The sequence below is a fragment of the Malaclemys terrapin genome, chromosome 1 (genome assembly GCF_027887155.1).
Source record: "Malaclemys terrapin pileata isolate rMalTer1 chromosome 1, rMalTer1.hap1, whole genome shotgun sequence".
NCBI classification, from domain to species: Eukaryota; Metazoa; Chordata; order Testudines; family Emydidae; genus Malaclemys; species Malaclemys terrapin.
The window spans coordinates 111,406,423-111,433,829 of NC_071505.1; the positions used below are offsets into that span (position 1 = coordinate 111,406,423).

Sequence of the window (27,407 nt, forward strand, 5' to 3'; positions counted from 1 at the left end):
CAGGAGATATTCAGCACATTGCACAGAGGGCCGTGTGTATATGAAACACAGCTGTCCTTTCCACTTGAGTTTGCATGAAGTACATGACTGTAGATCTGTCCTAAATCCCTGTCTGCTATTAATTCCTTCTGGTTTAGTTTGTGTTCCCATAATGGATGATCCCCTCCCCAGAGATGATACATTTTTCCTGCTGATTCTTCTGCGCGATCACCTTGTAGACTCATCCCAACTCCTTTGACCTTTCTTCATAATTTAGATCTCTCAGACCCTGGTGTCTGACATCTCTGTTGCCCTGTGCTGCCCTCTCTTCAAAGTGAGATAGTGCAATCCCATTTATCTGAAGGTCGAGGGCAGCAGTCTGTCATCTTAGAAAAGGTTGCAATTCAGGTCCCCCTGTAAACAGTGAAAAGGAAAACATCAGCCAGCTTTGCAAGCCAGCTTGCTTTGGAAGGCTGCATTTTGGGCCCTTGACCCCACAGCACGGTGACAGTCCAAGAGGGTTCTGTATATTTACAATACAAGTCTTTAACTGGAATTCACTTAAATAGGATTATGCTGTAATAAGAACCTACACCAAGGAATTCATAAGAGAAACTAGCAACAGAGGGTCCTGTGGCACCTTTAAGATTAACAGATGTATTGGAGCATAAGCTTTCGTGGGTGAATACCCACTTTGTCAGATGGGGTGGGTATTCACCCACGAAAGCTTATGCTCCAATACATCTGTTAGTCCTTAAGGTGCCACAGGACTTTCTGTTGCTTTTTACAGATCCAGACTAACACAGCTACCCCTCTGATACATAAAAGAAACTGAAATTCAACTTTGTGGTAGCAGGGGTCTCTGAACAGTGATTGATCTAGACACAAGGGAAAGGATGAAGCTACAACTCCAGCTCCAAATTTCCTAGCTTGTCCATCCAGGCCCCTCAAGTTATTTGAGCGTGATTGCTTTGTATTGAATACCTTACATGCATGGGCTTACGTTGGGACTTGACAGAGCTGCCAAATGATTCCCTCAGCACTCAGCTATAATGAATTTCACTTTGGTCCCCTTAGAGATACACTGTTAATGACAATGCTATATGTAATGTCAATTATGGCCAATCAAGTCTGTGGGGAGACCTTTAATGAGGTTGTTCAATTCAAGTACATAGGCGAAAATTTTCACAGGCAGGTGCCTAATGTTATGAGGATCTTGAATACGTATTTAGGCTCTTAAAGAAAAGTGGCCTGTTTTTTCAAAGGTTGAACCCGTGTGCAGTTTCCATTATCTTCAGTGGGACTTTGGGGTGCTCAGCTCTTTTGAAAAACAGGCCACTTTGAATTTGATGCCTACATATGGATTTAGATGCCTAATTCAGGAAGGCAGGTTTTGAATGTTTTGAAAACACAGTGTATTGTGTTAGCCCTGGGGGGGTGGGAGGGTATGTGTATGTGTCTGTGTGGCCTAACCATTTGTGTGAGATCAAATTGCAGCTTGGCATTTCAGGTGATTACGGTTCTCCCTGTCCTGGTCTACAGTTTTCCAAGCCCATTTTCTTTACAGAAATACACAAACAGATATCCTGCTGAATGTATTTTTGGCTATCGCTGTGGACAATCTTGCCGATGCTGAGAGTTTGACATCTGCTCAGAAAGAAGAGGAAGAGGAAAAAGAAAGGAAAAAACTAGCTAGGTAACCCATCTATAGCTATAATTTTAAAAACTAAAGTGGTTGAAATGAGGGAGCAAAAGGAAGGCTTTAGGGTTACCATGCTACACTGCTGTGTGGGGAAACCCAGCTATTAGAGGGACCCTGAGCTCACTGTTCCTTGAATTACCTGGGCTGGGAGCATTGTGGAGGTGATGCTCAGTGGAGGAGGCTGCCCCATTAATACCCTGAAGCATACGGTTTAAAGCACGTCACTAGCTCCTGTGGCTGGGACAGTGTAACCAGAGAGGAGGCATGCAGGGTGATGGGGCTTGTGCAGTGAACATGGTGTTGGAGGAGGAGAAGTAGGAAGTGATAACACAATGACCCCATTTGAGCTACCCTAATATTTTCTGATCCCCACCTCACCCTCAATGGTTGATGTGTATCAGGGACCGTCTCAGCCATTACTTCCCAAGACCAAAAATTCAATCACTTTTTCACCTGTGATGCCACATCCCCCATTCCTCATCCCAGTTCCTGTGGTGCTTTCTAAGGATTCCTGCTAAGGGTGAAGCTTCACTCAGATTTTCTCCTTTCCTCCTGGCTGTTGGCAGCCGGGAAGCTTGATGTTCTGTCACCACCTGTTGCTTCTTGTCCCCATATCTTCTTTCTGGTTGCTTGGAGAGGGGAGCTGCTCTGATACGCTGATCATTCTGCAGGACACCTTTGCAGCTGGCAGAGTATTCCTATGATCAGGGGTCTATTTGCCCTACCTAAGAGTAGGCATAGCAAGCAGAGCACAAATAACCAGCAAAGACCATCAGACTGCTGGCGTGAAACTGGGAGCCATATTAAGGAAAATCTGCAGGCAGTATAACTTAGGATCATAGCGTAGGAGTTGAAAACTATTCATACAGTATATGTGATTGGTGGGAGCTGGGTGAGTGAAGAGAAGGCCTGTGGACAAAGCCGTAGGCCTGTGGTCAAATGTGCGCGCGCACGCACGCATACATCACTAGGAAGCTCTGCAGATACTGTCACTGATGTTGCCTTTCCAGCCATTAGGAAGGAGGAGCCTGCTGGCATATATGACAGACGCAGAATGGAGATGCCAGCTGATTATTGTCATGTTTTGTACTGCACTAGAACATTGGCCTGCTAAACCCAGGGTTGTGAGTTCAATCCTGGAGGGGGCCATTTAGGGATCTGGGGCAAAAATCTGTTTGGGGATTGGTCCTGCTTTGAGCAGGGGGTTGGACTAGATGACCTCCTGAGGTCCCTTCCAACCCTGATATTCTATGATTCTATGATTTCTGAAAGGGAAACCCTTTTTCCCCTTTGTAAATGTTTGCTTTTCATCCTGTTGAATTGTTAGGACCGCTAGTCCTGAAAAGAAACAGGAGATTGAGAAACCAGCTGTGGAGGAGGAGACAAAGGAGGAGAAAATTGAGCTGAAATCTATCACTGCTGATGGAGAGTCCCCGCCTACTACCAAGGTCTGCTATCTCTTACCACCCAATGTGCTATAAGCAGTTCAGATTTCTGAGTGAACAAAAAGTCAGGGCACTGTCTGACCAGGGCTTTGTCTCTGTCTCCTCTGTTTTGTCAGATCAATGTGGATGATTATCAGCCCAATGAAAATGAAGAGAAGAACCCATATCCTACTACAGAAGCTCCAGGTACATCCCATCCCCTTTTCCTTACCACTGATCTAGGAAGGAGAGGCTCTAGTTCCTAAAGTAATAACAGTTTGATCATATTGAATCAAATTATTTTTATTATTATAATTATCCAAGTTCTGAGATACTTCAAATTTGTGTCAATGGCTGATGCGGTCACAGCAGCCTCCACGATTGGGGGGCAAAAAAAGTGAAGTAAAAACACTTCTCCCCTCACCCTCTTTGGTGTGCCAGCAAAGCTAGCCCTAAATATGAGTAAAGAATACAGATTTTCCTGACATGATCAGTTTTCTGAAAACTCATGCTGCCAATTGTCCCTGGTGGTGGTATCAGTGAAATGCTAACAGATCAGCTGCATGGTTATTTGCTGTTGTATTGTACCCTTTATTGAAGTGAAGTGAATTGTATGGTAGTTCCCAGAATTGTTCTTTTCACCCTTTTTGAAAATTGGAATTACATTTGCTCTTCTTCAGTCCTCTGGTACCACTCCTGGTCTTAGTGATTTGTGAAAATGATAGCTATCAGCCCTGCAATTTCCTGGCTGCTTCTCTTGGATCCCTCAAATCAAAAAGCAAATCAGAAAGGTCAGGTGATTTGAAATTTTTCATATGTTCAGGTATATTTTTAGGAATCTGTTATCTATTATTAGACCAAATTTACTATAATAATCTATTAGAGAGACAAGGTGGGTGAGGTCATATCTTTTATTGGACCAACTTATTTTGGTGAAAGAGACAGAAGTTGGTCCAAGAAGATGTTACCTCACCCACCTTGTTTCTCTATTATCCTGGGACCGACACAGCTACGACAACACTGCATATTATAATCTATGACATTCTATTCTATATGGTCTTCTCATGCTGTTGTGTGAAACTCTGACCCCACAGAACCCCTCTAGGGCCTAGGACAATTGGTTCTCAAAAAATTTGGTCCAGGGCTTCCCCTTCCTATTAGGAAGTAATTATTCCAATCACTTGTATTTCTCCCTCCTATTTATCAGCTTCCTTGTGACCACCTGACATTATGGGCTCCTCGTCCTCTTAGCTAACCAAGCCTGTTGTGCTACATGAGGGGCCGTGTGTCCATATCCTGTCTATCTGAGACAACACCTGATCTCAGACCTCTTCTTGCCCACTGCCTGCATGTGGATGTACTTTAGCTGTGCCTAGACTGGAGTACTCCAATTTTCCTAGATGTTCTCTTTTCTCATCTGCAATCAGCTGTTTCTACCAACTATCAATCGATGGCTTAATCTCTTAATTCCAGTGATCCTTTCACAGACACCATCATCCCACCCTCTAAAATCCCTCACGCTCACCCAGTGCCTGAAAATGATTTGAAATGGTCATTTCATGTGTTTCCCTCTAGCTGTACCTTTATTCTTAAAACCTCCCCACTCACTCTTCCATCAGCTTCACCTGCCTCACTCCCACTAACCTCCTCTTACAGTATCTACTACATAATCCAGCATCAAACCTCCATCACCACTGATCCTCAGAACACTTATTATGCAACTCACCCCTCTGCCCCCTTCCTCTGCTGAGTCTCTGAAAGAGATCAGCACCATCAGTGAGTTTACATATAGTAGAAAGATGATGATGATGATGATGATGAGCGAGTCATCAAGGTAAAACGGTGCAAATCTTCCAATCTAGTTCAGCTACAGAAAAAATTCAAATCCCAACTCTCAGACATCCTGTGAGAGTTTGGGCAAGTTGCTTAACCTCTTCCTCAGTTTCCCCATCTGTCAAACAAGGTCATCTACTTATCTACCTCATAGGAAATTTGTGAAAGTCAGTTCATTAATATTTGTCAATAACTTTGAAATCCTCATATGAAAAGCACAAAAAAGTGCCAAGTGTTACAATTATAGTATTATTACAGTCATTAACCTCATCACCTCCTTTACATGGACTACACAGAAAAGCACACATGAAAGAATGTTTCTTAAACCTTTAGAGTTTGTGAAAAGTATAAACTTCCAGTGTATTACAAGATCCAATACAATAGAAACATGAGCTGTTACAGAAATAAACTTGTTTTAAAAGGTACGTGCTCTGTGTACCGAACACAAACATTTATCCAAAACCCTCTGAGCTGAATTCCTGCTAACGGAGGTTTGGAGAGAGAGAAGCCCATTTGTGTGCACTCAGGTTATGCATTGAAAAGGCTGCTTTTCTCCTGTCCCCAGTAGCTATGCACCAAGATTAAGGTATGAGCTGATTCATCTGCATTTTCTAATGTGTTGAAAGCCCAGCCAAGCACAGTGACTGGCCCTAAGGGAAGGAGAAAGAAAGCAGAATGCGGATCTAGAGTCTACCTGGAATTTATCTCATTTTGTATGGGCCAAAGAAACTATTTTATTACAGTAGAATTGCCTCATAGGCGTTGGCCGGAAGATGAATGTTGTTGTGTGTAGCCAGTAATCTCACCCATCTTTCAGCATTTCTACCTCTCTTACTAACTAAATGAAGGGAAATGCTATTGCACCATGCACAAAGCAACGTCTGACTTCCGCAGGGGCTTGAAATCCTCAAAGGGTAAAAGTTCTCTTTCAAACCTTCCCCATAAGGCCCAAAGCCCCCATCTTTGCATTTCTTCCTTGCGGGTTAGTCACTGATCTGTGCAGTGCCTGCAGCTCTGCTTCTTAGGAACTTGGTTCAAGAGTTTTACCTTTGTCTCCAGCCTTTCAATTCTTCTCTCTCTTGAATTCTAAAAAATGGCAATTCTGAGAACTTCTGACTGGTGTTCGACAGAGCGGCCATCCCTAGTGTTTTCTCAGTGGCACACTCACTCATCTTGACACAACCTCAGGCAAGGTGTTGGCTCTGTGCAGGGCTCATATAATGCAAGAGGAGAAGTTTCTAGCTGTAGTTCAACCCAGAGAAGTAACTGAAACTTCTGGGTACATAAAGTGCTCTGCACTCAAGTGAACCAGTTACTGCTACTCCATAGCATTAACAAAACCAACTGTTCCTTACAGCAGAGGAAGAGGAGGAGGAGCCTGAAATGCCTGTCGGCCCTCGGCCACGCCCAATGTCTGAACTGCACCTCAAAGAGAAGGCTGTGCCCATGCCGGATGCCAGTGCTTTTTTCATCTTCAGCCCTACCAACAGGTACTTGAGAAGTTGCTGTGCTGCAGTGTTCCAACCATGAAAGGCAGATCAGGTCTCCTGTTTGTATTGGACCCCCAAGAACATGCTGTGCAGAGCTTCCTGGCTTCAGTGACCCAGTCAGTCCTGCAGAACCCCCTGCTTGGAATCCCAGGTGGAAAGCTCTGCTCTAGGGATCTCTATGTAGTATCGCTGCCTAAGGGGAGTTCAGAGCACCTAGAAAGTTTTTCGGAGAGGCAGATCATGAATACTTTGTATAAAGGGGTGTCACCCTCCTCTTACAAGCCCCTCCCCCCAGTTGAGTGTGTGCATGCCTGCAGTTTTTCTCAATTTCCTCCACTCACAGTGCCCTCTGTCAGCTGCTGTGCTCATCAGGTGGGTCTTCCGTGACTCAGCCCTCTGGCTGAGTCACACACAGGCCTGTGTGAAACTAAACAAAACAAATCCCTTTCGGGGTATACTGTCCAACCAGGCCTATCTCAAAGCACTCGGTAATGTACTGCAGCTCTTCCCAGCTCAGTCCTTTAACAGTCCAACAGTGCCCATCACGGTACCCTCAGTTAGTCATATCTCTGCAGCCCTCCACAGGCTCAGTCCTCAGTCTGACCAACAGAGTCTATCTCAGTACCCTAGTTGGCCAGCTTACGTGCGAAGGTTCCTGCCGTGGGATGGAGCAACGCCTCCTGGAGACTCTTCGTCTGTGGTTTAGTCCTCTGACCCTGGCTCTCCAGCTGGGTCAGTCTCAGTTCAGCCCACTTCCTGCCCACACAGGGAACAGGATGCTAAAAAGTGGATGGAGGAGGGGAGCTCATGGCTCCACAGAGCAGGGCTGGCCTGCTGGGGGCAGCATTCTGCACCAGCACATAGGGCTGTAGTAGGTGCTCTGAGCCACATTCTAGCCTTCAGGAGATCAGTACCAGTCTGACCAGCACAGGGGCTCTGGGGTGACCTCCACCAAAGTTGAAAAGAAACCTGGGCACTAGAAATAAAATACATAAAATAGGGGATCTGGAGAAGCTGAGGAATTGGTATGGCATCTACAGCCTTTCATCTGTTCATCACCAGATCAGATCATTTGTGATCAACAGGCACTGAAAGGCATTACCATTTGAAGGCTGATTGGTGGCCAGTCATGTGTAGAATATGTTGGTGATCTGACGGCCTCCTGAGACCACAAACCTATTTTATATAGATGGCTGTAAAGCCATCAAATGCCAATGATTGCCAGTCATTAGGGACCTGCTCCCATTGAAATCAATGACAAAACTCTCATTGATTTCAGTAAGAGTAAGATTTGGCTCCCTGGGTTGAGTTGGTGAATTAGTGAGGAAAAGCTACTTGTATCATTAACAGTTCCCTCAAGTCCTCTCTTCTCTGCCCTATTCCCTTTTAGTTGGAAATGTCAGTAATTGCATCCATCGGTATTCTTCCATTTACATTAAAAAATCTCCTCCTCACACTCTGGGACAGTGCTAGGACTTTGGAGTCTAATTAACAGATGGGTTTCCTGATGTACCATATTGATGCACAAATAACGTAAGTGCAAAAACCAGGTCCATCTGGCACCAGGAGTACATGTGGTGCTTCCGTTGGGTGGGGGTGCTTAGTTATATCAGACACACATAACTAAAGACATGTGGCATGATTGTGCCAAGCCCTGCATGGGTGTGCAAAGGAGAAAGGGCACAAGGAACCTCATCTCTCTTGTGCCCCAGTGCAGGGGTCCTTGTGCTCTCCTAAGTATAGTACCATGTGAGGCTAGTGCCATTGGTGGCACTAGCTTCTCCAAAGGGAGTGGGAGACTATGGCTGTCACAGAAGGGAATGCATGCTGCGTCCTTCCAAGGACGTATCAGTAAGCATGCTTGCCTGATGCACAAGGCCTCCCAGAACTTCCATGGGGTCATTGTGTAGGAGCGCAGTCCCAACATGAGGCTGTCATAAAGGGTGTGCGAGTGTATATAGCAGACAGTGGGGTAGCGGCAGTCAGGGCTCTTGGATTCTAATTCTAGCTCTGCCGCTGACTCACTGCGATTTCTTGGGCAAGCAATGTAACCTCTGCACCTATCTGGAAAGTTGACCTAATAGGGGTTGGGGGTGTTATAAACCAAAAAGGGACCGAAATAAGATAATGATGCTTTAGTCCTCATTCTTTGTAAAGTGCTCTGAGATCTTTGGGTGGAGGGAGTTACGGAGGTGCATAGTAAACTGGAGAAGGACACTTTTCCATTTGACTGGAGTCTATTGTATTTCTTGCCTGCTAGGTTCCTGCTAAGGGTAAGAATTGCTTTGTATTAGGCTGAGCTTCAGCAAAGAGACACCACGTGGCATGATATTATGCCCCTAGAAGCCCCAACTTGCGCCTGATTTCCTGTTATTGTCTGAGGCAAGGGTAGTGAGTGGAGCTCTTCTAGCACCTCTCCAGAGAAATTCCAGTTCCATTTCGGGGTCTGTGGTAAATGAAAAACATGTATGGAAAAGAAGCGAAAAGAACCTCTGAAGATTCTTCTTAACTGGGTTTCTATCTCGTTTAGTTCCCTTTAATTGAGGCCAAGTGGTGTAATTTCAGGATGAACCAACAGGAGGTCATTTATTTTAGAACACAACTAAATCTGAATAGGGACCCAAACATATGTAAACAGAATGGCTGCCATCCTCTCTTTCCTTCACTGAAGCACCAAGGGCCCAGTCCTGCAAGATGTTAAGCATCTCCTGTGGCTCCCTTGTGTGGCTCAATGAGAGCTGAGGACACTCAGCACTTTGCAGGATCAGGTACAACTGCCTGGCCTAGCTTTTTCCCCCACTCCTGGGTCAGAGAGACTTATGCAGAACACTCTTACAGGTACAGATCCAGCAGCAAAGGTGGAGGAGTCCCACCCCTTAGCTCTCTTTGCAGCTGGTTCTGATGGATAAGGTTGTGTCTTTCCTCTCTCTTGCAGGTTTCGTCTCCACTGCCATCGAATCGTTAATGATAACATTTTCACCAACCTGATCCTCTTTTTCATCTTGCTCAGCAGCATCTCCCTGGCAGCTGAGGACCCTGTCAAACACTACTCCTTTAGGAACCAAGTATGCCTCCCATCCTTCCTCCTTCCCTCACAACATGTTAAGAGTGTGATTCAATCAGATCATGAATCCATGCCAGAATAAACTAATGGCAGTGCAGAGAGGGCTGTATCGAAGACTTCTGGGGCTGGCTTGAGTAGGCCAAGGGAAATCAATGGGCTTGCAGAGAAGGCAAGCCAGGGCAGAATTTGGCCTCAGATCAATATCACAAACATCTGCTGGGGAAAGAGGGCAAGAGCAAAGGGAGACAAAATGTTTTCTATGGGGATTTTGGGTAGGACAGGTTACAATAAAACTAGGATCTAGAAACATATGTTGGGTTTCAAATAATCCTTCATTTTTCAAGCCCTTTTAGAACTTCAGCTCTCTTGCCATGTGCCTGCCTTTCACTTGAGAAACTCAGGGCCTAATTCTGACCTTCCTTATACTGGCATAAATCAGAAGTAACTCTCTTCAGGTCAGTGCAATCACACCGCTGGAAACCCAGGACTACTGAGATTAGAATGGGCCATTGGTATGTGAGTGCAGACTGTAAAGCTATAATCAAACTGGAGATAACCCCCGATAAGTGTTAAATGCCTCTACTGACCAGGCTGTGGGGGTCATTCAGCCCAGAAATGCATTCTAATCTACCTTTCTAAAAGCTCTTATTAGCCCTCGTAGATGTTCACTGCTCTCCTGAGTTTGCTTCGGTTATTCTGGGTTGGCACAGAACCCAGAAAAGTCAGCAGTTGTGTGTGAGACAACTTTTTGGAGCCTTTCCAGTCTAGTTCTGAAAGAGCTTGGAAGACTTTGACAGTAGCTAAATGTTTTGTAAAGCTTGTTAAAGCTTAACTTAATGATGAATGTTCAACTGTCCCTCAGAAACACACGCACAACACAAAGTCTGGTTAGTGGAGGCATAGTACATGTTCCTGGGTTTATCTCAGCTTTTATCATAGTTTTGCATTTCACCTTTAAGGAGAGCACTGAACAATATAATCTGACCTATGTGATTGATTACCCACTGGTGCATTGCTGAATGTACTTACTATGGAGGCCTAAATGCATGTCGGCTCTGCAATTGACATACCTGGGGCAGTATTTCCACAGAAGCTCTAGTAGGAAGCTGTAGCTAAAGGGGATCCAACAGTTACTACTGGATGAAGAGCTGGAGGTTTGGGGCAAAATCTTGTCTTGCATATTTGAACCCAGTAATGTTATATGAAAATCTCTGCTTAATTTTTGCAGGTACAAGTGTTTAAAATGCATCATTAAGGGGACACTGGCAAGATGTTAGGGTTGCAAAAGTGACCTGCCTTTACAGTAGGACAGTAAGATTGTACCCTGCCTTGCACAGGGTGACATTACAAGCAGCCTAACTCCCTTTCTGCATCCACACAGGGACAACACAGTCTGGTCCGTACACTATCCTGTGCACCAGGACTCTACAGGGCTATGGCCGCTGTTGGCAACTCTCCAAAGTGGGCAAAGGAGAGTGGGGAGACCCTGTCTCTGCACTGGCCAGTGGAATGGACCATACTTGCCATCCTAGGGTGGAGCAGTGGCTGTGTTCTCCCTGTGTTCCCAAGGGGTTGTGCCCTCAATGCACAAAAGAAATTTGGTGCCTAATTCCCAATTTTGGGACCACTGCAGTGCACAAAACTCCTGCTGAACCATGGAGGGGCCTAAACTCACTTGGCACCTAAGTTTTTGCATTAAAACTTCTCTACGCACCCAAATTTCTGCTTCTGAGTATGTGCACTGCTGCCTCCCTCTAGGCATCTGGACGCCTTTCTCCCACCTAAGCCCTAAAGCAATTCGCAAATGGTAGGACCGGCATTCGGCTGCCTACATCATGTGCAGGGCCCAATCCAATAGGCATCCCCCTCTGGTAAATTCCTACAAAACAGCCAGGAGGCAGGGGAGGACTAGGACCTCCCTCATATGACTCTTTGAGACAGACAGAGAGCATACAAGCACAAGAGTGACCTGATAGCCCAGAGGTTAGAGCACTCACGTGGGAGACCCAGGATCCAGTCCCCCTGCTCCAGTGATTCATTAGTTACCCAGAGTTCAACAGGAGAGACTGAGAAGCCCCACATGAGAATATCCCAGAGCCCAATAGTTAGAGCACTCACCTAAGAGGCAGCAGATCCCTGTTAAGATCCCTTTTCCCCCTCAGGCAGTCCATCTCCCTGCCACTGAAAGATTATATGTTTACTATTTCTTTGTCCAGTCCGGCTTTACATTTGCCAAGTGATGAGGCTTCTACCACTTCCCATGGCAGACTATTAAATGTAAAGTTTAATCAAACTAGCAAGACAGTAAGCCAAAGAGAAGACATTCACAATCTGCACTGCTAATAATGCAGTTGAAAGAAAAGGTTTGGGGGACTGCAGGAGATTTGACTGTGACATGGATATTCTCCTTCATCTCAAATATATAGGGTCAAAGTCTGGTCCCATTGAAGTCAATGGCAAAACTCCTATAGCTTTAATGGGACCCAGGTTGATCCATAGTAAGATAACCGTGTTACCTGCTTTGGATGTCACTTTACACCTCGGGACCTGCCGTTCTCTCTTGTGTCACTCTAGACAAAAAGCTATGATTATGTTTAATTTGCAAATTTATATATTTGTTATTCCCCCAATTCATGACAAGTCAGCACAGAGAAAAAAAGAGCAATAGCTACCCCTGAACAACAATTTGAAGCCTTTTTTCCCTCCACTGTAAAGGACACAGAAAAACTTGAATGGAAGTTAATAAAAAGAAATCGCATGTTTTCCACTGAGAGACCAGATATCCTTGTATTCTCCATTTGGAAATGTCTTTGGGAAACCCTTGAATTCTTTATAAAATTTAATTAAATTAAAAAAATATTATTTTGCCTCCGAAGCCACATGGGATTGTAACTCTCAGCAAAGATTTCATTAATATGCTGCCTGTATCCTGTACCAAGAACTTCATTGTATTCAACAGGATGTTCTTACCAAACCATTTCCCATCTATTCCTTCCTACCCTCCTATTAAAAGACTTGTGCATTTTGATTTTGAATGGTGATTTCTCATTCCAGTGATCACTCACTGATCTACCCCTCCACCCCTATTCCCTTTTGTTTTACAGATTCTCTTTTATTTTGATATAGTTTTTACTGTCATTTTCACCATTGAAATTGCTCTGAAGGTAAAGTCCCCATCTTCTCTACCATTATTATCTGTCACTTATAAGCCTACTACTTCTCTGCCACTATCTGTTGCTAACACACACGCCTGTTTGTATTGGGTCACGCTCAGTACCACTAACCCGATTGTGCTTATTTTTCAGATCCTAGGCAATGCAGACTATGTCTTCACTAGTATCTTTACATTAGAAATTATTCTTAAGGTAACCAATCTGAGCAATACACTTCTCTCTCTCTCGCTCTCGCTCTCTCTCTCTGTGTCTTTGTATCACTTTAAATTCCATTGTTATCTCCACAGACAGGATTTTCTTTTGTTTTTTAGCTTATTGGTAGTTGTCTACGCTTCTAAACAGATCTTTTGTCCAATGTTGATATTCAAATGACATTTGCTATTTAGGACCAGTGTCAGCATGATGCTGCATTGGGGCGTCAATATGAAGGGATGTTTCTTTCAGGAAATATTAGACAGGGACAAGAAAAGGGCAAACAGGCCAGAAATTTACCCCAACAGTTGCCAATCGTTTCAGGACAACAGTACATATGTACCATACTAAGAACCATGAGCATGCAAGCCTCTCACATGTGGAACTCACACTGCAGAACGGCACTGTGTGAACCAATGCCCTTCCCCCCCTCACACAGTTTGGCGTGTCAAAACCCAAAGTGAAGCTCTGAGTTTTACACTATCATGAGATTGGAGTTTGGAGCAGCCAGAAGTCCCTTGTGGCTTAATGGGAGACAAATAGCAGATTGCTACAGGGGCCCAGCACAGAAGCTCATTGTTAAGGTCTGGAGGAGGAGCCTAGAATACCAGTCACTAAAGAATGAAGGCCCATAACTGGGACGGTACTGGTCGCTGAAAATCTCTGATCCAGAGAGTGAAACTGCCTGGCTAAAATACCCCCTTCTGATTTTCAGGGGAACACCCTGGCCACAAGGAAATGGAACAGGAGAATAGTTTGGCAATGAAGAAAATAAAAATCTGTTGCCTCTGCCTTAACTCTCATTTTCCCAAAAACTAATATTTTAAATAACAGTAATCAAGCAATGTCCTGGCTCTCTAGATGCAGGGTTCAGTTGGCATCTTGCTTTTTACTCAATGAACTGGTTTTAAGCGCTAGTGGATGGCAGCATTCTCCTTGGAGCTGCTGAGATCTCATCATTCCGACAGCTTATACAATATCCAAATGAACACTGGAAGGGCAGGATTCTCCCTGAATGTTAGGAACGGGGCTTGTCTGTTTGGCTTCAAAGCACCAAAACTACAGGGCTGTCCCGAGAGGCTCACCCTTTTTGTTGTGCTGCTGCATACAGTGTGTGTGCCCATTAAATCTAACACCCACCAAAAAAAGAAAAAAAACCCACGTTTAAAAAGGAAAACAGCTCAGCAGCAACATTAAATATAAGTTTAGTACAAGCTTTAGCTCTCTGTACAAGGGCACCTTCAAGCCATTTGACTTTATGGTAGTATACCACCAATGGCCCAGTCCTGCTCCCACTGATATGAATGGCAAAGCTCTCCTTGACTTCAGTGGGAGTGGGATCAGGTCTAACAAATCCACTAGCAGAGTGATCTGCTTTCCCCTGGAGGAGTGAACCTTGTAGTAACTATATCTGGGATTCAATCCTGGTCCCATTGATGTCAATGACCAAACTCTTGTTAAATTCAGTGGAACCAGAATTTCAACCCTGGGCTTTTTCCAGGTGTAACTGATAGAAGAGCAGGGACTGAGCACAGGGTTAGGAGTCAGGAAATCCTGAATTCTAATCCTGTCTCTGCTAGTGTCCCGTAGCTTGACCTCAAGACAAGTCACTTAATCTCTCAGGGCCTGTTTCTCCACTGTCTTGCATCTTGTGCAGTCTTTTACATGAGTACCAAGTAGGTGTAAAGAGTTGCCTTGACTGGACCAGCACAAATCTCAAGACAGTGGAGAATTTGTAATTTGGGGCTGATAACACTTCCCTTCCTCACAGTGTTGTGAGAACCATTAATTAATTGTCTGTACAATGTTTTGAACATATAAAGTGCTGCATAAGCAAAGACTATAATTCTTTAAATCATTTAAAATGGTATTGCAGTTGCTTTGGTCAGTGCCACAGGTGGAAAGCAGACACTGGATTATACACTCTTTAAGTAGCTTCCCTGAATATAGTGAAATCTTCCAACAGGCAGTAAAGAACCACTGTTCCTACAGTACTGAAACCCAGCAGAGCTTCCCATCCTGATTTCAATGGTGTCTTCTTTCTTTCAAGATTGCCATACAAAATACAAGCAGTAAAGGGCATCTTTACCACCTTTGTCATGGCAAGAACCCTCCCTTTCCCCAGTCAAATGTGTTCATAAGTATAAATTCTAAATTGAGGCCAGAGTTTATACTTCCTTCCCTTCTGAGTCCTGTCTGACTGATTGATTGGTAGGCAGTTCCTAATGTCCTGGATGTTTGGTGAATAAAGTCATGCGCTATATCATGCTGTCTTCAGCACTCCTTTGACTGGAATTGCCATGGGTAGCCAGGGCTGGAAACTGCTAGGAAGTACACTATCTGGACTAATAGCAGGAACCAGAGGACCCATATAAGGTTGTGTATCCTTCACAATCCAACTGGACTTAGCCTCTGATTGTTTTTCTCTTGCTTTGAGCAGCCTGGTTAAAGCTAATCATTTTTAGAAACTGCAATGCTAGTCTCATCTAGTTGTGTTTTGAGATGGGTCTTGCCCATAAAATTCAAATCAGGATCTGAACTTTCCCAAAAAGATGCTCCCTTTCTGTGGGACAGAGGGAATTCTAAGGCTCCAGAACTGTATTTATTGACAATGTAAAAAGAGAGAGGTCTGAACCTAAACTCCAGGTCTAAAAACTTCTGGACTTCCCAAAGTTCAGAGGTTTTTAGGCCTGGAGTTTTGTTCAGACCCATCTGTATTTACAGTCAATAAATACAGTTCCAAAGATGGAAAATTCCACCTGCCCCACAGAAAGGGAACATTTTTTTCACAGAATCTCGTTGTTATTCAATAAAATACACCTTCTGGGGCAGGGAATCCCTCATATAAGAAGTGGAATTTTAATGTTCCAAGAGTGGAAGGTGCTCCTGCTGACTGTTCTTCCTAGTACAGAAGCTTTAGTCACATTGTCCCATGGAATCTTTCCTTAGGATTTGTGAGAAAGGAACAGAGGGAAGAGCGGGGAAATATACCTGCTTCATTTCTTGAACAAAATTACAGGGACCAAACTGGGGCTGAACTTGAGGGAAAGCAAGTAGAGAGGACACAGGATTGAGTTTCTGAATCTAGGGAGTGAACCAAATCAAAAGGGAATTCTGCCTACCGTTTCAGCCCTGGCCTAAATCATAAAATCCCCAAGTGATTCAGTTGTTGTTCTCGCTCAGAGGGAGGAGGTCTCAGCTGTCCACTCCAGATGGTATTGCCCAGGAAAATATCCCAAGAAACAGTCCCTTTTTATGTAATATTTTTATTCAGCCTAGTCCTGGAACCTTTATAAAATGCAGGCATCTTAGTCATAAGTGCCTTGCCATTAAAGATAAAGGGGAAGGCATTTGGTTGCAAAGAGTTGTTTTTGCAAATATTCACTGTGTTGCTTTGCTATTTCTAAGTGAACTTTATGTTCTCTGTATGCTCTAATTCCAAGGAAGAATTACTATTGGCCCCAAATGAGCACCCTCTCCCCAGATGGCTGGACACTGGCTTGAAACTTTTCCTCATATATTCTCATGATAGTTATTTTACCCTCTCTCCCACTTCATTTTCTTTCCACTGGGACCCATCCTGTCCACTGGGGTTTTGAGGTAAAATGATTGCTGCATTAAAAATATTGCCCTTTCTTAATATATACACCTTGAGCATAACAAGTTGGACTTGGTCTGAGAGATGGTCCCTGAATAGCTGCTAATGGCAAAGTTTGCTTGTGTTTCCATGTGCCTCCCCGCAGATGACTGCATATGGAGCTTTCCTCCACAAGGGCTCCTTCTGCAGGAACTACTTCAACATCCTAGACTTGCTGGTGGTCAGTGTGTCTCTCATCTCCTTTGGGATCCAGTGAGTGAGCCATTCTTGACTGAGATAATCCACTGGTCTGTTGGGAGGGCGGGAGGGGGTGGGGGAGGGGAGGTACTAGATGGATTGTGTTGGCTTTTCTGTACAAGTTTTTATTTATTTTTTACACTCCCCTGAACAACAACAGTCTTCTTAAAGCCTCAGAATTGTTTTGCAGACTCGTTCAGGAAGTGGCTCATACTAGCAAGGCTCAATACGAATTGGGTCATGCTGTCTGTCGGTAATGACCTGGAGCGGGAGATATCGGAGATAGCAAATGAAAGAGAAGAGTGTAGTCCAGCAGTTAAGATAAGGAACTGGGAGTCATGAAACTCTCGGGCTCTCACAGTGTTACTTCAGGAGAGTCTTTATACCTCCCTGTGATTCAGTTACCTCTTCTGTAAAATGGGGTAATATAGATCTACTTCACAGAGGTGTTTTTCCTTAAGGAATGCTTGCAAGGCACTTTGAGAGCCTAGGGAGAAAGCTGCAATAAAATTACAAAATTGTTGTTGTTGTTATTACCCAAGCCCTCCTTCCATAAACCTTACCAAGCGTATGGAACCACTTGGTTCTGTTAGAACTGTCTGCCTCACACGGAAGATCTGAGGATAAAGCCAGGGTAATTCCTACCTAGCAAGAACCCAGCTGATCCCAAAGCAACTTTACCTTGTTCCTATTATGCGAATAACAGCTTCCTTAGGGCCTGATCCAAAGCCCATTGAAGTCAGCAGAAACATTCCCTTTGACTTCAGTGGGTTTTCTATCAGCTGCTTAACAACTGTTCAATGCTCATTTTGGCCATTATCCCCAGCCCTTGAAGAACTTGTTCAGGCTCTTCATATGCTAGCAAAAGGAGAATGTTCCCAAAAGCTGTAGGCGGGGGCCTGACACCTTACAACTGCAGGAGGGATTCTTCATCGGGGCTCACTCCTGCATGGTGCTGACTGAGCTCTCTGCCCTAGATGTAGCAAAGCATTCATCCAGATGCTTAAAGTTAAGCATGTGAGTAGCCCCACTGAATTCAAGAGGACTATTCATCTGCTAAAAGTTCAGTACATGCTTAAGTGTTGTGCTGGATCAGAACCCAAATGCTCAGCACCTTGCCAAGTCGAGCCCAAGGTTGGATGAGGAACCTTTAAATTCATGAGACACCAAGAATTAACTGATGTGCTCCTTTCTTCTTTTAACACATCAGCGCTGTGCTTCTTTGTGCCCTTATCTTAAAATGTCTTGCGATGATTGCATCGTGGCACCGTTTGCCATTGCACATCTGTCGTGTATTTGGCAGCTTGTCCTGTTCGAGAGAGCCCTCCCTGTGTTCTGATCGTTTTGTGAATACAATGGAGATGGCTAACGCTAGAGGGATGTACCTTGGGACTCTGATCAAGAGGCAGGGCTCACCTGGACATTTCAGTAGGGCAGCTTCCCATCCTATCTCAGGGCTTTCTGAAGTGCTTCCTAAAAGCTCCTTCCTTTCACAGAAAGTTCTGAAACATGGCTAAAATTACATTTTACAAAACTAGATGTATTCTGAGGAGAGTATCTACCATTCTTGATGTCTCTGAATTATATATTTATTCACATCAAGGACTGTGTTTGAATGAAATGATTTGTAAGGAACTTGCTTGTGTGTGTGTGTGTGTGTGTGTGTGTGTGTGTGTGTGTGTGTGTGCGCGCGTGCATGACTGCCCTCTAGTATACTAAATCACACTATGTTAATCTGTGTCATAAACCCTATACTGCCAACAGCTAATGGAGATTCTCCTTTAGCCAAAATTGTAGTAGCCTATGCCTTTGAAGCAGAAAGTACCGAGTTCTACCCCTGTTGCCACCTTGATGCTTTCAGTGGCATGGCATTCAGCAAAGGGATGACTCTGAAGTGTTGGGCGGCCTTTGATTTCTTACAGTATTTACAAATGGGAAAGAGTGGGTGAACTGTCCCCTCAGGTAGGTCACTTCCTATTGTCGCTGTAAAAGCTGATGTACTGCTACTCTCTTCCAGGTCCAGTGCAATCAACGTAGTGAAGATCTTACGTGTCCTGCGAGTGCTCAGACCGCTGAGGGCCATCAACAGAGCCAAGGGACTAAAGGTTAGAGAAATCCTGATCCCCACAAGTGGTTCTCAAGACTAGAAATCCAGGTTACTTCAGTCAAGAAGTATCAGCCTTTTAACACCACTTGAGTAGTGTTTAAAGGGTTACTGACAAGGTTGGAGGGCCTAATGCACTAGCTTTGGGTTGGTTTGCAGATAGGTGGGCTGTGCTTCTTGCCTCCTCTCTATCAGCCAGGTCCCTTCACCTGACCAGGAAGGGTATTCATATAGATGAGGATCCTGCTGCTCTCTGAGCCGAGTTCTGGTCTTTTCTACACTTTTCTGCCTGCTCACAAGACTACAGCTCACAGTCCAGGGAGTCTTTTCTTCCTTTCCTGAGACACCACTTTATGGCGCTTGTAACCTGGGATTCTTATATTTTTGCTGAAGCCTTGGGCTTCTCCAATAGCGACAGCAGCTCAGGATGGTTCCTCCAGTTACTCTTGCCCCATCTTTCCTTTGCAGCACGTGGTCCAGTGCGTATTTGTAGCCATCAGAACCATCGGAAACATTGTGATTGTCACCACTTTGCTGCAGTTCATGTTTGCCTGCATTGGAGTTCAGTTGTTCAAGGTAAAACCATTGGGTCCATTCATTCATCCATCCCACTGAATCATCTTCTGTGGTGGCCGGAGGGAGAAACGTAATGTGGTGAAGTGTAGGGGAAAGGGGAAATGGAGCTTTGCATGGAGCAGAAACCATCCTCAGTACCGTCAGATAGGAGTCCTGGGTTAAGCAGTAATCCCCCAGGCTCCCATTAGCCAAGTTCCGAAGACACGAGACCAGGCATGTTGCAAAGGTGACTCATTAAACCTCAGGTCATGAGAACCAGAAGCAGCACTTTGCCACCCTCTCCCAGAAGTTTGTGGCATAACATCAATAGCAGTGGGGCTTTTCTCGGGGAATGTCCACATCCGTGTCTTGTACAACTGAAGGGACTCCAGATGAACGCTGAACGTTCCTTCTGTCCTCTCCCTTTGGTTTCTCCTTTTATACCCCACCCTCCTGACACCAGTTGTTACTCAGCTCTTCATGGAGGCACATAGTCAGTTAAGCAAAGAGAAAGTGCAATCTCCTTGCTACACTGATCAACCATAATGAAGGGAGACTTCACTCCTCTTCTCTCATTCTCCCCTAGGGCAAACTGTATAGCTGCAGCGATAGCTCCAAGCAAACAGAAGCAGAATGCAGGTGAGTCCGGCCTTTCCCAGGCAGCTGCATTTCTCAGCTCCGCTCTAACTGGGTCTAAGTTGAGAACTGAAAATCTCTCTTGTTTTCCTTCTGCCGTCCAACAACAGGGGGCATTATATTTCGTACAAAGATGGAGAAGTCACCCAGCCAATCATCCAGTCCCGCAATTGGGAGAACAGCAAGTTCAACTTTGACAACGTCTTGACTGCCATGATGGCACTCTTCACTGTTTCAACCTTTGAGGGCTGGCCAGAGTGAGTGCACAGCTGATCTGGGGGACAAAAGGCTTGGTGATGGGGAGCAGTGCAACTTCCCCATTCATTTCTAAGGGAAAATCAAAATCTAACCATTAATCTTCCCTCGTCTAAATTTTCATGCAGTGTTGCTTAACAGCTGCCACACCCCAGCTCAGAGGTGGCTGCGTTTCAGAGGTGGGTGAAGTGATTCCGAAAATATCCCTTATCATCCACTCAGCAGAGTTATGAGGCTTAATTAGTGTTTGTAAAGTGTTTTGATAGCTTTAAAGGAAGGCGATAGAAAAGTGCAGAGGAGAAGTCGTAGCAGCATTAGTATTTCTGTATATGAAGATTGTAAACCCCTTGATGTCAGGCCAATTGCCCCTTTCAGCTCTCAGCAAATACTGATGAGTAGTAGAAGCAATATTAATATTTTGATTACTACTGATTAATATTAACATTATTATTCTTTCAACCAAGTGAAAGCAATTGTTCCCATTTTGACTGTTCCAGCTAGATGCCCAGTACTAAATGCTTGGTATTGTAGAATACTATGTGTATAATAGCTCCCTGCCATGCCATACTTTATCTGTGCTGTGAACTGCACGTGAGGCACATTATCAATAGTTACGGAGAATGGTGAGTTTTCTCACGGGTCCACCCCACCAGTGCCAGGCTGGTGTGAAATGCGACAGCACAGGCCTGTCCATGCTGGTGAGACACGAGATGTCTCACAGTGCTGTCCTGTGTGTGCCAGGGGGGCCTGGCATCTCTCTCAGTACCATTCCATCAGGGTGACTCAGGCATGAGCTGTCTCATGGCCCTACCCTGTCCTAGCCAGGCTCAAGAGCTTTCTTTCGTTGGTGCCAGCATGACGTCAAATAGTTTAAAGTGCCAAGATCATGCTTCCTTTCAGAACGCCTGTGAACAGCATCAAACTAAGACCAAGTTCCCAACAAATTGGACTGTTCCTTCTTTATCTGCACTATGTTAAATGAAGGGGCACATCTTCTATTTTAATCTTTTAAAAGATTAAACTACAGATAGCCCTGAACCCACAGCAGAGTTGAACAGATAAATTAAGATCTAGATCTGAACTTTCACAAAAGTTTGGGAGTCAGATCAGGAGGTTTAGTGTGTGTCTTGTCCCTGTATAAAACTAAATCCTTTTTCAATATTAATAAAATTAGAAGAAAATAGCTAAAACTTAGACTCCCACCATCTTACTTACATAGCCCAGTGGGGTGTTGAGAGACAATTATGTTGGAAATTTTCTAAGTGTCTGCATTGGGTTTCTCTTCACCTTTAGGCTGCTGTACAAATCCATAGATTCTCACATGGAGGATGTGGGACCCATCTATAACCACAGGGTGGAGATCTCCATTTTCTTCATTATCTATATCATCATCATTGCTTTCTTCATGATGAACATCTTCGTTGGTTTCGTCATTGTCACGTTTCAGGAACAAGGAGAGCAGGAATACAAGAACTGTGAGCTGGACAAGAACCAGGTAACCTATGGCTGCATAGTGCAACCAAAGGCATGAAATACTAGCCAAAGGAAATGCACAAGGGCTAAAATAGCCAGAGTGGAACACAGAGGGCTATCAAATGGATAAAGCACTATGCTGTCTCTATTTGTCATCATTCAAGAACCAGGTAAAATAATTTCTTCTTAAAGGCCCATAGATAGAGCCAAATTCTGCTGTAACACCCGTGCAACCACACTGACTTCATTGAGGTTGCATGAGTGTAATTGAGGGCAGAATTTGGCCCACAGGAAGTATAGATGGAGGTTCCAGTAAGTAGAATGTATTTATTTAGATTGTGATCTAAAAGAAATTACATACCAAAAAAAATTGTCATGGAAATATATTAATTTTTTATACATGAGGCAACCCACCTACCTTATTTTTTTAATCTCTCCTTTCTCTTTAATAGCGCCAATGTGTTGAGTATGCCCTGAAGGCCCGCCCCCTGCGGAGGTACATCCCTAAGAACCAGTACCAATACAAAGTGTGGTATGTGGTGAACTCCACCTATTTTGAGTACCTGATGTTTGTTCTCATCCTGCTGAACACCATCTGCCTGGCTATGCAGGTAAGTCAGAGATCAGAAAGCACCATAGGTGTGTGGGTGGGCAGCCCTTCAGCTGGGAGGATGTGGGAGTCTGGCAGGGCTTTAAGTTGCTCCCCAGCCTATAACTCCCCTGGGGTGAGAAGGAAAAGACCTGACTTTCTTGTTTGTTAAAGACATTGGGCCAAATTCATTCCTGGTGAAACACCACTGAAACCATGAATCTGGCTCTCCTCTTCTTTCCAAGAGGGCACCAATAACTTAATTCTGTTTATCTTCAATTTAAAAAAAATAGCAAAGTCACAGTCCAATTAAATGGTAATCCAAAGAACAAATGAACTCACAAGCCACAGACAGAATCCTCTGAAAAGTAGAGGGGGGTCTGAACCAACACCGCAGATATAAATACCCCTATAACTCGAGGGTGGGCCAACACCCAGATCTGAACTTTGCATCTCACCCTTTTCCCAATTGGAAAGAGAGGACAAATATCTGGGGAAGAAAAGAAAGAGGGGGGTGGGAATGGAAGGGAAAAAATCACTAGCATCATCTTTAGTCTGTGGTCTGTTCTTGCATTGCTGAATGAAGACTAGGACGTTTGAGTTCACCATGAGAACACACCAAATACCACATTGATGGCCACATATTCAAAGGGGCTTCATCCCAGTCTTCTACATCATGGGTGCAGTTTTAGGTTTTGCACCTATGCTATTTCACAACAAAGTTATTGCCCAGTGTGTCAACTCCACATTGTGTGCAAAATTGCATTTGCTCATGCAGGTCAGGTAATTAGGTCCTTATATTTGCAGAGGTTGCATTTGAAAACTCAGCCAGGGGGTTCAAATTCTATCCTTGGATGTGTATTTATGGCAATGAGAGTCAGGCACATACAATTAAGGGCAGAATTTGTCTCACAGGATGAAGTGTTGTAGCAGAACTGCAGCCTATTAGGACTACTTCCTTTCCTTCCTGGAGACTTGCTGTGTTCAAAAGCAAAGCTTCTGGAAGCAATACCAGACAAGGAAACTAATTAGTGATATAGTGAGAGGTATAGTACTGTCATGGATCAGAAACTAACTAAGAGACAGAAAACAAAGATCAGGAATAAATGGTCAAGTGTCAGTGGCTATGTCTACACTTATAGTTGTGTATAGAGTACATACATTACACACCTCCCTAGCTTGGGTAGAAATAGCAGTGTAGACAGTGAGGCACTGCTTAGGTGAGTAGAGTAAAGACATGCCAGAACCTTAGGATATATACCCTACCCAGCTCTCGACACCCCCAAGCAGTGCCTCCCACATCTAAGTTCCTATTTTTAGCATTGTTGGCAGAGCCTTTCCCTGCTGCCTACGCACAACTACTTGTAGCCTTTCATTGCTACGTGTAGCTACACACCATAGTGTGGATGCAGACTAGTTTTCATAGAATCATAGAACTGCAGGGCTGGAAGGGACCTTGAAAGGTCATCAAGTCCAGCCCCCTGCACTGAGGCAGGACCAAGTAAATCTAGACCATCCCCCTAACAGATGTGTGTCCAACCTGTTCTTCAAAATCTCCAATGATGGAGATTCCACAATCCTGCTTGGAAGCCTAATCCAGAACTTAACTACCCTTACAGTGAGAAAGTTTTTCCTCATATCTAACCTAAATCTCCCTTGCTGCAGATTAAGCCCATTACTACTTGTCCTACTTTCAGTGGACACAGAGAACAACTGATCACAGTCCTTTTTATAACAGCCCTTAACAATTTGAAGATTGTTATCAGGACCTCCCTCAGTCTTCTTTTCTCAAGACTAAACATGCCCAGTTTTTTCACCTTTCCTCCTAGGTCAGATTTTCTAAGCCTTCTATCATTTTTGTTGCTCTCTCCAGTTTGTCCACATCTTTTCTAAAGTGTGGTGCCCAGAAGTGGACACAGTACTCAGGTGAGGCCTCACCAGTGTCAAGTAGAATGGGATAATTACCTCCCATGTCTTACCTATGTGTATTGACTCCCGTTAATACATCCCAGAATGATATTAACCTTTTCTGCAACTGCATCATATTGTTGATTCTCGTTCAATTTATAATCCACTATAACCCCCATATTGTTTTCAGAAATATTACGGCCTACCCAGTTATTCCCCATTTTATAGTTGTGCATTTGCTTTTTCCTTCCTAAGTGAAGTACTTTGCCCTTGTCTTTATTGAATTTCATCTTGTTGATTTCAGATCAAGTCTCCAAATTCTCAAGGTCATTTTGAATTCTAATCCCATCCTCCAAAGCCCTTGCAACCCTTTCCATCTTGGTGTCATCTGCAGACTTTATAAACATACTCTCCACTCCATTATCCAAGTTATTAATGAAAATATTGACTAGTAGTGGACCCAGGACTGACCCCTGTGGAACCCCACTAGATACATCCTCCCAATTTCACAGCAAACTATTGATAACTACTCTTTGAGTACTATTTTTCAACCAGTTTTGCACCCACCCTATAGCAATTTCATCTAGACCAGGGGTCGGCAACCTACGGCACACGTGCCAAAGGTGGCACGTGAGCTGATTTTTGATGGCACGCGGCGGCAGGCTGAGTGTCTCAGCCTGCCGCCGCTCTGGACTTTCCACTGCCGGCTCCTGCCAGCCGGGGTCCTGCTGCCGGCCTGGGTGAAGGAACCCCAGGCTGGCAGTAGGCTGAGACCCCGACTGGCAGGAGCCAGCGGCCGAAACCCCAGAGTGGGGGCGGGCTGAGACACTCAGCCCGCCGCTGCTCTGGGGTTCCCGCTGCTGTCCCCTTGCCAGCCAGAGTCCCGCCGCTGGTCCCACTAACCTTGCTTTCAGTTGGAGTTCCAGCACAGGCCCCCTGCCAGACAAGGTCCAGGCCTCCGGCCTTGCTCAGCCCTACCAGCCGCCAGCTCCACTCACCTCAGCTGCCAATCTGGGGTTCCAGACCCTGACCTCCTGCCAGCCGGTTAACAACTGATCACTCAGAAGCCTGTGTGCAGCTTAAAGTATCCAAATACGTGCCAGACATTGGAAAACTCAGCAAGGAAAAGCAAGGGCAAGGATCACACTCAACTGATAAGATCTGCATTTTAATTTAATTTTAAATAAAGCTTCTGAAACATTTTAAAAACCTTGTTTACTTTACATATAACAGTAGTTTGGTTATATAATATATAGACTTATAGAGAGACCTTCTAAAAAACGTTAAAATGTATTACTGGCACGCGAAGCCTTAAACTAGAGTGTATAAATGAAGACTCGGCACACCACTTCTGAAAGGTTGCCGGCCCCTGATCTAGACCCTAGTTTGCCTATGAGAATGTCATGTGGGACAGTGACAAAAGCCTTACTAAAATGTTCACTGTAGTGTGTAGCTACACATGCTGCCTCCAGTGTAGACAAGACCAATCTGATACCCCCAGGTTCCATACAAGGACGATCGTTGCTTAATATATTTATCAACTACATACACACAAAATCAACATTAAAAGAACACTATTAAGGTTGCAAAGTCAAGCACTCTGTATTAGGAAGTGGCAGAATTAAGGTTGTCTGTTCAACCTTAATTGGGCCCACCCTGTGCGAATGCATTATGATTAAAGCTGTTTTAGTCACGGGTATTTTTAATAAAAGTCATGGATAGGTCACAGGCAGTAAACAAAAATTCACAGCCTGTGACCTGTCTATGACTTTTACTAAATACCCCTAGCTAAAACTTGGGCAGGGGGATGGGCATGCTCGGGGTGGGGGGCAGTCCAGGGGCACAGCGGGCGCTGGGTGAGGTGGCCTGGGACCCCGCTGGTGCTGGAGGGGGGCTGGCAGGGGCTCCCTACCTGGCTCCGTGTTACCCTGCAGCTCTGAGGAGGGGCCAGGGGGCTCCATGCGCTGCTCCCTGCACAAGCCCTGACTGCGTAACTCCCATTGGCCAGGAACCGCAGCCAATGGGAGCTGCAGGGGTGGGGCCTGTGGGGGCGGGGTCTGTGGGGGCGGGCAGTGCACAGAGCCCTCTGGCCTTTCCTCCGCCTAGGAGCTTCAGGACCATGCCAGGGGGAGCTGGGGAGCCCCTCACCCCAAGTAAGCGCCCCCCGCATTTCCCTGCCCCTAGCCCTGAGCCCCCTCCCACACACCCAAACTGCTGCTGCTGGCCGCTGCAGAAGTCACGGAGGTCACGGAAAATCATGGAATCCGTGACAAACTCGCAGCCTTAATTATGATACAGTCTTTAATTACATGATCACATGTGATTTTTTTCCACAGGCTCCCAGGCTCCAAGTGCTAGTCTCCCTCCCCAGTCGCCTCATGAAATCTCAGTCTCCACACCCGCTCCCCAGTTGTCTTCCCCTGTCTCCCTCTCCCTAGAGCCTAGCTCCTTATCCCAGTCCTTTTGCCTAGCCAGTCCAAGTTCCTCCCCTGCACCACAGCTCCTTGTTAGATCTCTCTCCCTGCTGCACTGTTCCCACCACCCATACTTGTTCCTAGTCCCATTCTCTTTATCCAGCCAGTCCCAGTTTCTCTCCTCGCCTCCAGTCCCAGGCTCACCAGAATCCTTATCCCAATTTATTCCTTTTTCTCCCCTCTGATCTGGCTTCTCTGTGCATTCAAATCAGACAGTTTCCTCCTCCATGCTGCCTGGGTGCTAGCAGGGGGATCACTGAGTGCACAGAACAGACAGACTCCCTCCTCTCAGCACAGTCCCCACCCCAACCCAGAGGGGCTGAGAGCAGCAGTCACACAGGGGTTATGTCTACACAGCAACTAGACTCCCGTGGCTGGCCCATGCCAGCCAACTCGGGCTCACAGGGCTCGGGCTGTGAGGCTGTTGTATTGCTGTCAGGGTCGGCTCCAGCTTTTGTGCCGCCCCAAGCAGTGAAGCGGAAAAACAAAACAAAAAAAAAGATAAAGCCGCGATCGGCGGCACTTGGGCGGCAGCTCAACTGCTCCGCTTCATTCTTCGGCGGCAATTCAGCGGCAGGTCCTTCGCTCCGAGAGGGACTGAGGGACCCAGCGCCGAATTGCTGCCAAAGACCCAGACATGCCGCCCCTTTCCATTGGCCACCCCAAGCACTTGCTTCCTTTGCCGGTGCGTGGAGTCAGCCCTGATTGCTGTGTAGACTTC

The 27,407-nt window shown here is 45.2% G+C and overlaps 1 protein-coding gene across 1 annotated transcript in view; it reads left to right on the forward strand.

The window, feature by feature from the left end:
- Positions 1-27,407, forward strand: part of CACNA1C (calcium voltage-gated channel subunit alpha1 C) — a 734,131-nt gene that overhangs the window by 603,530 nt on the left and 103,194 nt on the right. Inside the window, exons 16-29 of the mRNA XM_054035338.1 lie at positions 1,561-1,675; positions 3,009-3,129; positions 3,243-3,312; positions 6,296-6,428; positions 9,364-9,493; positions 12,597-12,656; positions 12,798-12,857; positions 16,601-16,707; positions 18,710-18,797; positions 19,265-19,372; positions 19,938-19,990; positions 20,098-20,244; positions 21,536-21,737; positions 22,168-22,326. Of these exons, the coding sequence (XP_053891313.1) occupies positions 1,561-1,675; positions 3,009-3,129; positions 3,243-3,312; positions 6,296-6,428; positions 9,364-9,493; positions 12,597-12,656; positions 12,798-12,857; positions 16,601-16,707; positions 18,710-18,797; positions 19,265-19,372; positions 19,938-19,990; positions 20,098-20,244; positions 21,536-21,737; positions 22,168-22,326 (1,553 nt within the window). The remainder of the gene's footprint in view (positions 1-1,560; positions 1,676-3,008; positions 3,130-3,242; positions 3,313-6,295; positions 6,429-9,363; positions 9,494-12,596; positions 12,657-12,797; positions 12,858-16,600; positions 16,708-18,709; positions 18,798-19,264; positions 19,373-19,937; positions 19,991-20,097; positions 20,245-21,535; positions 21,738-22,167; positions 22,327-27,407) is intronic.